The 11,309-nt window shown below is 35.6% G+C and overlaps 1 protein-coding gene across 2 annotated transcripts in view; it reads right to left on the minus strand.

Annotated features, from left to right (window-relative positions):
• Window positions 1–203: 203 nt before the first annotated feature.
• Window positions 204–11,309, minus strand: part of LOC102304999 (MAM domain-containing glycosylphosphatidylinositol anchor protein 1) — a 201,407-nt gene continuing 190,301 nt past the window's right edge. For both annotated transcript variants that reach the window (XM_005934576.3, XM_014337546.2), the window contains exon 18: window positions 204–5,012. In XM_005934576.3, coding sequence (XP_005934638.1) covers window positions 4,927–5,012 — 86 coding nt within the window. In that variant the 3' untranslated portion in view covers window positions 204–4,926. The remainder of the gene's footprint in view (window positions 5,013–11,309) is intronic.

The following is an 11,309-nucleotide window of genomic DNA, read 5'->3' on the forward strand; positions in this document are numbered from 1 at the left end:
AAAGAAAAACGTCTCTTATTTGAGCAACTGGTTAAATTGATTAATAGACACCATGTATTTAGAGAATGTGTAGGGTATTGCTCTCATCCAACACTGTCCTCACCCCTATTTGAGCGTTCTTTCCCATGTAACAAGAGGCACAGAAGCATTAATAATAATAATAATAATAATAATAATAATAATAATAATAATAAACACATCTATTTGTTGAATAGTTTTTTTATTTATACCTCTTGGGTAAAATTTCAAATATATTCTCCTCTAAAATGTTCAATTACATGACAGAGATGTACAACACGCAGCATCGTTTGCTACCGCTCTTTCTTTTCTACCCGTTAAAGGCGCATTTCACATATTCTGTTCCAAAATGGATCAATATATTGACTGCTGCATGCTGTAAAATCTGACAGTCTGCACTGTGTGTGCGGGTTCCCAAAATTGACTTGATATGAAGACGATGTTCTTACAGTGTGTTACAACAGTCAGGTGAGTCATAAAAAGTAATTTATAAGATTTTAAGGCTTATCACGTTGAAGGTGTTTGCTGTCATACGACACAGCACATAGATACTATTGTGGGTGTGTTGAATATCAAAAAGTCCACTTGGACACTGGCATTCAGTTACTTGTGGACTTGCAAGATATATGCATCGGCCACATGTTAATCAATTTCAAAGTCCTTGTGTTTTTGCAGAGAGTGTACTCCATCAAACATTGAGCTGAGATGATCTTTGTCTACAACCACATAACACGGTCTTGAACCTTCTGTTGAGAAATCAGGCAAAGGTCAAAGTATTTAGTGAAAAGGGTTATTCCGGTGTATAAACAAAGGCTGTAAGACCTAAATGATACTTTAAGGAACATCACAGGAAAGACTCTTTCAGGCATGTTCAGCACTTACATTGTGATTGTTTCACATTATATCATTTTGATGTAAAAAAGAATAATAATAAAGTATGTCTCAATTTTTCTGTTGCTGGGAAGAATATCGCCGCAGAACTGCTCAGTGCAGACGCGTTGTTCTCTGCTTTCACATTGTTTCATGTAGGTCCACAATTGCAAGACAGTAGACATTTTATAGTAGGTGGAAGATTAACAGTCAGTGTGCCCACTCCGTTTGTTATTATTCATGTGCATGATAGCAGAAATGTGTGTTTGTGTGTCAGTGTTTGCCTAAGCCAGCAGATGAATGATATTGCTGCAAATGGAAAGTGGAAATGAGTATTTAATGGACACAAACATGATCCAAGAATTCTGTAATTTTAGGAAGACTACATTGAGCACTGGTGTGATCTAAACACTGGAGCAGATTTTATAATTACCAAATCACCAAATAACTTTATACTGCTTACATAATATTAATCCCCAGTGTGCGTATATTAAGCATTTAAATCGTTTTCCTTTCTTTGGTTCACTTTTCAATTGTTTTAAGTATATTATTATATTAAGAACATCACTAAAACCACTATTAACAATCTTTAAAAAATAATGAGTTTATGACAGATGTTACTTTAAAACAAATGAAGTAGATAGATTTATTGTATGGTACTCAAATAATGAATATCACTTGAATTCAAAAGCATGTAACATGTAGCATGTCATTTTATTATGGAAGATGTATGCAAAGCTTACTTTTTATCTAGCCTAAATACATGTCCAAACTGTTCCTACATGTGTGATTACACTCAACATATTACTCAACATAGTAACTAAAGGGTCATTAAAATTGTTTATATAAAAACAAATACAAACATAAAGCCATTTCATTAAAAGTTTGTTAATTTTTTTTTTCCAATTTAGATTTGAACAGGGATCGAGTACTGCCAGTAACAGTAAGGTGCAAAATTTGTTGGATAAAAATACAAATTTTGTAAATCTTTAAATATTGTGTTTACCTAAAGTGACCCAAGACAGTGTTCAGAATTAATCTAATTGTATTTCTCAAAATTTATTATTTTGTGTCATACATACTTAAATCAAAAAGTAATACATTGATTTTTAATCCGGGAATACTAAATAACAATAATATGTGTATCTTTATGTGTTAACATTTTATTCCTATGTGGGACCACTAATATGATGGCTTTGCCTTTAATTATAAGTTGTCATGGAAACAAAAAATGAAAAATGAAAAGCATTTGCATCTCTTTGTGAAAAAGATAATGCATCATACAACTCCCATCTTTAACTCTCAGTTCTAACAGTGTTTACCTTGTTATTTCTAAGGACAAAGAACTATGAGGAATGATATGATGTAAGCATGATAAAATGCCACATATAGCAATGCTTAGTCATATTTCTAAAGTGCATTATCTACTGCACTGTTATTGTGCTCATTAATGCTTCTGATGATTCTATACAACTTAAGCTGATATGAATGCCTCATGTAACGCATTTGCCTACAGACAAGGTGGGGAGACAATGAAATCAATGCAAAAAAAACAAAACAAAAAGAGCCACTATGCTGTGTTGTGTTCTATAAATTGATGGCTATTTTGAAGACATTACCAGGAACTGAAAATATTTTAGGCCACTTGCAGAATGAACAATCTACATTTACAAGAAAGCATCTCCTTAGAATTCCCCATCAAGTAATTCAAATTAACTCATCCATCAGATGCACTTATCAGATCAAAGTAAATGGATCACGACAAAGCTAAAGCTAAGATACAGCACTATTTTTGCAATATGATGATTTGCTTAGAGTAGGCTTCAAAGGGCTTCAGTGTTCATATAATACAGTGCAGTCTGTGGTGTTTCACAGAGATATCCTACATGTGTTGCACAACTTTGCAGCAATTACACAATATGATTTTATACACATAAGCTGTGCAAGCAGGCACATAATCTCTTCTATTTATGAATGAAAAAAAATTATGAATAATGTATATTATTTACCAACTACAACAAAGAAAACAGATATAAACAAAAAAGTGAAATAAATTCAATGATGAACTCGCTGTGACATAATGCAGAGAAAAGAGATGAATACCATTACACATGGTGATGAAGATGATCAGAATCAGCAACAGCTGAAGCACAGTACAGAAAAACTGAAGCACACTAAAAATTTAAATGGCTACAATTACCAGAATTACACTGGTAACTGCAATAATTGATGAAAGATGACAGATAAAACCTTTCTGCTATGCTTTGGACACAATGATTTTTTTCAGAATACTTTTAAATGCAATGAGAACAATTATGTAGATATATAGATATGAGTATTGCTTAATTTTAACAATCATATCTATGGGACTATGAGAAGTGCTTATAATACAGACATTCAGTAATTAAACAAAGAATGTATTATTCAATCCACACTGCACATCTGGCAGAGACTGCTAATCTTCTCCACCTTTGACGCATTGGGTAGGGGAAATCCATACATGACATTCAAGAACCCGCGAAAGAAGAAGTGCTGAAACTTACTCCAGGCGCTTATCCATTTCCCATAAAACACCACAATTTGCTTTATGTTTGAGGCACGTCTGCCTGCTGTGTTCTGATTAATTCAGATATTTGACTCCTATATCTAGTAAAAAGAAGTTAATGAAATAGACAGTACAAAAGTAAAAGTTGCATCTACCAGCCAAGGTTTTCCTCCTGTGTTCCTCATCGGATGACGTGTGTTTGACAGTGATTTCAGCAATGAAAACGGAGTGTTTATTTGTTTATGTCTGGGTGTATATGTGTACTCATCTGTATCTGCGAAGAAAATTTGAGGTTACCAGTTGGTTTGGGTCATTTTTGCATTTCCATTCACGTGCTCAGTCAGGTTCTGGATCACAAATCATCCTCTCTGCCTCTCATAAATATGAATGTAATACTTTAATTACCTTGACCCTCATGATGCCATAACAGAACAAAAAAGCAAATATCAAAAACACTGAATAGGTCTGACAAATTGCAATATCACATAAGAAATTGAATAAAATCCAAAGGAACAGCAGAGGTTGTATAAACGTTGTGCTTCTTTAATTTCACTTTGTAAAGTCCTCCACTGCCCTAGCTGTGTTTTTGTTTAACCTTCATTTTATTTAATATATATTTATTTATATATATGTATATATATATATATATATAAGATAAATGTACACGTATGAGGTTCGTCTCTTGTGGCAAGCAGAGAGGCTACCAAGAGGCTACCAAGGACACCCTTCTTTTATCCTCAGTCCTGGTTTGTCATTTCCTCAATGATTGATTTATTTATTTATTCATTCAGTCATCAGTTTTTAGTGTCTCCTTATCAATCAGTAGCTCCCATGGTGCCAAAGGCTGGTCCGGAAGGGAGACTGTCTTTGTGGAAAAGGTTGTTTTGACCACTTTCCCTTTTCTCTCGCTCTTTCTTTAACTTTCTTCCTAGAATCCCCGTTCCCCCATTTCATTCCCTCAGGTCCTTTGTCATCTTTGGTTGAGTGTCCGACACTTTGGTGTGTCTGGGGAATAGGGTGGAAGGACTTCCGAGGATAGCGGTTCAAGGGAGTGAAGATACATGAAGGGTACACATATGGACCAAGAAGGATGACAAAGGAGAGAAAAAAGACAAAGTTGACAAAGTGGCACACTGACATGGATAAAGAGAATCTAATCAAGGGATAAAGGAGGGAATTTCAAGTCTCTATGTCAAAGACCATTAAGTATGTTAACCTTAAATACAGTATGAGCATTGATTGGTTATATGAAGCGAATAGGTGAAATATAAAAAAAAAAAAGAGCAGAGGACAAGAAGATAGACAAATACATAGTGTTTCTTGTTGGATGCATGAAGGACAGAAAGACTGCAATAACTGAAGAGGACAGACAAGTAAATGGACAGGTACGCAGAGGAAAAGACAGGTACAGGGGAAGAGAGAGAAGTAAAAGAGCGCAAGTCAGGGCAGTGTCTGTCAGCATAGACAGTTGGTGGTGCTATGGGGAGTGCTCATCATCTGAAGAGTAGTGAAACAAAGCAGGAGAGGCCAAAGGCCAGCCATTTAGCCAGTGGGAGTGGGTGTGATCCTCCAATCAGAACTACAAAAAAACAAACAAAAAAAGAGTCATGTTAGCACAGAAATAACATATTAGCATTTTTTAACAGCTTCTGCTATCAAGATTAAATAATTCCAGTATTCTTCCAAAACTGGCCTGTGCTATAGAAATGTAGGCCTTAGTAAGGTTCATTTCTGCTACGCTAACTTACTTTATGTTCAGAATAAAAAAAGAGATACAAAACCATAACCTAAAAACCCCTCATATCTAGGGGCACAGATTGCAATAGTATACATTTTAAAAAAATATTGTCTATCACACACAAAAAAAATCTACTATGTTTTTTTTTTGCAGCTGGCCTTATTGGATATTTATGTGTCTAGTTTGGGAGGAGACTATTTAAAGAATCACACGCATGTGAAAAAAACATGTAACAGGGACAGTAACAGCATGTTTCCTTCGTGCCTGTGATATCTGCCACAAAGAATGTTCATTGCTTTGGAATAAGAGGGGGTAATGTTTTCAGAATAATTCTCACAAATGGATGTCTCAAATTTATGAGTACGGAGCCAAAAGTCTGGCTATGTCTTGTAACTTCTCCCTAAGTCCTACATTCCATCTGAGTCTTAACTCATATGACTCATTAATAACTCATTTTCCCATTAATTCGCAATACAAATCTGATTCCAAAAAGTTGGAACGTTTGGATGTGTAAACAAAAAGAGAATGATAAGATGACAATGAGATTTTTAATTACTTGCAGTCTCATAAACCAATTTTTTTAAATGTACCATTTTAGGAAAAATAGCTCATTTAGAGTTTGATAGCAATACTAATTCTCAAAACAGATGGGACACGGCCCAGTTACCATTATGTAGTATCCCATCTTTTAGCAACAGCTTGTAAACAGTTTGTAAACTTGGGAATTTGGAACTATGGAGACCAGTTGCTGGACTTTTGGAAGAGAAGTTTTGTGCCATTCTTGTCTGATATAGGATTCTAGCTGCTCAAAAGTCTTGAATCTTCTGTGCTCCAAAACCAGTGTATACCTTTTCAAATGTGCAAGCGGCCAATTCCATAGACACTAATGCATACCATCAAAATGCAAAGATTTGAACTGAACAAGCCAGATAGACCATATCCTTTCAGTCCTTCAGTTCTGGATCATGTTCACATATGGCTTCTTCTTTGTACGATAGAGCTTTAACCTGCATTTGTGGATGGCACGATGAACTGTGTTCACAGATAGTTATTTTTCAGAAGTGTTCCTGAGCCTATGCTGTCATTTCCGTGAGAGAAACATGATTGTTTTTGATGCAGTGCTGCTTGAGAGCTCATGGACATCCAATATTTGTTTTTCAGCCTTGTCCCTTGCACACAAGGATTTCTTCATATTCTGGGAATCATTTGACATTACAGCTAGCAAGATCATTGGTTTCAACATCCGCCTCACCCACAAAGCCATCAGCCTTGTGGGTGACCCCTCCGAACCCTTCACAGGCCCTCTCCAGCCCCCTGCCTTCGGGGAAAAGGTACCAGAGCATCCGGGTTTGGTCCAGTAGACTGCTGATAAGCTTTACTCAACAGGCTGCCAGAAGACTTAACTCTGTTCATATATTGCCTGCAATTTTGCAGAATTTCCTAATAAAAGGTGCTTTTGTGTTAAAAACAAGTTGTCTCAATGTTTTTTCCCCCTATAATTAAATTTCAACAGTAACAAATTTAAAAATGGCCCTTTCCTGTTGTAAGCAATATATTTCTAAAACAGTTTGCCTAAGCCTTTTACAGTACTTGTTATTTTTTAACAACCTCTTTTATTTGAACACACTCATAGCTACATTAGTAAACTGGTTTGAGTTATCCAAATCAAATAATAACCTTTTGGTGAATATTTAGTCTAAATGCTGAGGTTAGGTAGACAAAGCCAGAAAAGCAAAATTCATCTAAGGTTTCTTGAACTTGCTTTTTAGTACAGGTCTCAACTGATGTGCTTTTTGTAATTTCTCCAGTTAAAGTAGTAGTGAACAATCACAAAGGCTTTGTAGCCATAAACAAATATATATTTTTAAAATTATAAGAAAGATGATTATAACATCTCACCGGAATTAACTTGTTGCAAAGGCTGTATAAACAGGATGGTTCAGAAGGTTTTCTGAGATGAAGACGACTTTTAGTAAGAGATGTATGTGACAGTTTACTGAAATCTAAAAACTATCAAGGACACTTATAAGCATTTACATAATAAACATCAATGATCAAGGATACAAGGAACATCACACTAAAGCAGACAGCAAGCTTTTTTGTGACAAAACTGTCATAGAAGACAAACCGAAGATTGAAGACAAACTAAGTAAATAACTGTGCGTGTGATGATTGTGTTTATCTATGTGGCTTAAGACTTCCTTAAAGCCTGCGGGTGTGTTGTCTGAATCTTGTATGACTGTATTTGTTTTATTGTGTTCCTTTTGATATTTTATGTCTCTTTTATTGCATTTTTAAATGCATAACATGAATGTAAATTGGAGCTAGCCTTCAATGATTTATTGACTCTAAACAAATTGAATTTTATTTGAGCATTAAAGAATGCCCTGAAGTGGTAGTTTTACTAAGAAGTATCATGTGAAAATTATCAAACTGTGTTGTGAATGTTATGAAGAAAGAAGGAGGGTTTGTAGAAAAAGGTTCACAGAAACTGTCAGGGAAGAAAGAACAGGTTGTATGGAGAAGAAAAGATGAGAAGACAGTCATGGCTGAGAAGGTGGTTGAGTAAACAAGAGAAACAGAAAGCTTCACCACTGAGATCCCATACATTGCCCTGACAGCTCCGAGATTTTAATGGGAGTAAAGAAGTTACGATTGATGTCATCATCAATATTTGTTGAACCATTTTCCTTAGCTTTTTTCTGAAGGTCGTGATTGTTAAAGCACAGTTGGAAGACACAATGCAGACATTTTTTATATGGTGTAATCTAATTGTTCAGATTTGTTGAATTTGAAAATTAAAATACCAGCTCAGACACAGCACACAGGATCATCTAAAGCTTTCATTTATATTCATTTATATATACAGTCCTATAAAGCAAACTACAAAACACACATACAATACACACCCCTCCTTTAATACATAAATTACAAATGCAAGCTGTTCAGACACAGTTTCATAAAAAAAAAGCATGGGTATTGTATTTAAAAGATCAATATGATTTCATATCAGGGGTCCATCCTTCAGGCAGAAAATCAATATTTGTAATAAATTTTGTATCTGTATGCAGAAGACACACATTTAAACAGGCACACACTGACACACACACATTCCTATAGTAGAGTCTAAAGTATGCAGGCGACCAATTGAGTGGAACATGGTGTTTAGGATACAGAGTAATAGGGCACTCAACTCCAAGTCTTTGGAAGATAAACAGGGTGCAGTCTTTTGAAATGTAGCAGAAAAGGGAGAAAACACGCTGATAAAAATACTAAAGAGCAAAAAGACATACAAGTTTCAGCAAGCCGCCATTAGTATAATTTAAGAAAACAATAATAATAACATGTAAAACCAGGTGGCAGCACACTGTAAAGAGAACTGCCCCAGAGGTTAGCAGATAAGAGCAACTTGTGTCAGCATTCACAGCCAAATTACAACCAGATTCTAAATATACTTCTACACTGAAAGTATCAAAACAGTATCAATATACACAATCATTTTAAAAACTAGAAGTAAAAATATAGCAAAATTAACTGAAAAGTATCACTAGAAAAAAATGTTTCCACTAAAGTTGACAGACGTTAAAAGAATGCATGAAATACTCGATCACTAAGTGACCCCATCAACCATATAAATTGGTTTAACAATTAAAAATTCTTCATTTATGCTTTATTCAAGATTTTAGGGCTTTCCATGTGTAATGCAGTTAAATATGCTTCCCTCTGTAGTAATAATCTCTATAATATTCTCCCTTCAGAAAAAGTAGAAAATGTGGCTGCAAATGCCAATTTTTTAAAGAGTTAATAAGAATTCTGGGTAAACACTGGCATATCTGATGAACCGTCCATAAGTCACTTGTGCTAAGAAACTGAAAAAAAGATATTAATCAGGCCTTATTGCCATAAATCACATAACGTTTCTTTTTCGACTGTAAATGATGACACGATTTTCTCATCTGCTATCCTATGTGGTGGTTCTGTTTGCAGATGGTTTTCATTATTTAACTACAGCTCTGATTTTTGATTGATATTGGAACATTGTATTTCAAATACTTTTGTCTTGCTTCCTCCCTTTCATTTAGCAAATGTTCTCTTTACGCACTCATTCATTCGTCCTATTTCCAAGACCAGGGGTGCTCGAGGTGTTGCAGCACTGCCTCTGGCCAAAGGCAGCCATCACAGCACCCCCTGGCAAATGGAAAAAAAAATAGATGAAGGTGTCGAAACACTTTTGCCGTTGATATTTTACTTGGAAATTTGTCATTCAGAAAGTTGTGTGAAATAAATTCAAATACTCTGTCCCTCTGACCCCCCACTGCACGTCTTTTATGCTCCAAAATGCGATTAAAAGCATGACTAAGGATAACCATGGTGCAAAAGATACTCACACACCTGCTGAAAAACTTTGGACATCAGTGCCCGTAAATTTATCAAATTAGAGAGCTTATTATAAGCTGCCCAGCACAGGTTAACAAAATAATTAAGCAGTAATTCCACAGTTCTGCCTGTGTTGCAAAGGTTTTTGACTATCTCAATCTGGCTATTGGGTGGAGTTAAATAATATCCACATTTGGACACGTTCTCGTCAAGTGTGCAAAAATGGGTTTATTTATATCTTGGCTCCTCGTTCTCATGAAAATTCACAGTTAGAAGGCTGGTATAGTTTTCATAATAAATTTGATCACCTGTGTGTGTGTCTGACATGTGTGCCCTGTGGGGTTTAATTAGTATCTGTGTTAAAACCTTGCGTGTAAGCTGAGGTTTTAACTTCGTTATTATCTGTGCGACTAAGTTCAGTTCTATTTTGGCTGCTTATTCTTGCCTGCTGCGTGCAGCAATAGAATCAAATATATTGTAGTTTCCAGTATTATTTTCTTTAAGAAAGAAATGAGCTTTCTGTTGGAACTTTTACCCACAAATGAAATTAAACCTTGAAAAATAGGATAAAGCTCCATTTGTATTACTGCAAAGGCAGACATTTAATATCACTACCAGAACTCTGCATGTCGTTGCCCAATAGGTCTTTTTGGACTAATTTCAGCCTTTTGTATGTACTGTTCATACACTGTTTTAAAAAAGTTTTTGTTTAATTATTTGAGAATGGACAAGCGTGACAGAAGAGCAACAGAAAAACAACAAAGATTTCAGTTTAAAGTAAACTGCCTCTTCTCCTGCAATAAAACACATATGAGCCAGGTGGGGCTCTGTGTTTTGTGCAGGTGGAGTTGCACCAAACATGTCAGAGGCAATCATCCTTCATTTAGGATAAAAGTCTCTTGTGTGTGCACAAAGCTGACCTGAAGTAAATGTGTGCAGATGTGCATGTGAGTATGCTTATACGGCAGCTGCAGTGGTCGCATACACAGTAAGCACCTGCTCAAAACACTTCCAAGGTGGACGCACATGTATGCGTGGGAGTGTGTGTGGGTGTATGAACTTTATGTAAAAGTATGAAAAAGACATAAGTGTGATCACAGCAGGGCAATGCTGCTGGCCACATCTACATGTACTCCTGTCACATATTGTGCAGACAAGTGCCATAGTACTGACTTTTCATCTCACCCCCTTAATATCTATCTCTTCATTGATAACCTAAAAAAGGTTTAGATCTATATTTGCACAAGGTTTCAATTATGACGCAGACTTGTACCTTTCTGTTAATCAGTTATAAATGTGTGCTCCATGGTTCAATGCCAGAAGTGGTAAATGTCTGTACCTAGCCTTCCTGCCTAGAACCTGGTCACGAATTAACGTTATGTATTCTAAATTAATTCGCATTTTTCTCAAAGTCATAAATGAAAATGTACAATTACTGACAGAGTTGCACTCAAAAAAAGTAAATTCGGTGGTTGTTACATTTACAAAAGTCTAACTTGTCATTTGAACAAAATAATTTCATGTTTCTATGGTGAACGCAGTTAAATCATGTTGGATGTGCATGAAATTCAAAAACTTAATTTGTTCTTGTTCAGATGACACGATACAATCTAGGAAGAGTGGTTATAGTTGCCTGGACTCACGGAATTCACAAGATCATATGAGATGTCAAACCACAGGAAAATCACTGGGGTTGTAAGAGGCAGACAACCATACACACACCACGTGTATGTACAGGGAGTGCAGAATTATTAGGCAAAT

This window comes from Haplochromis burtoni, unplaced genomic scaffold, assembly GCF_018398535.1.
Source record: "Haplochromis burtoni strain Fernald_Lab_line unplaced genomic scaffold, NCSU_Asbu1 Contig_187, whole genome shotgun sequence".
Classification (NCBI taxonomy): domain Eukaryota; kingdom Metazoa; phylum Chordata; class Actinopteri; order Cichliformes; family Cichlidae; genus Haplochromis; species Haplochromis burtoni.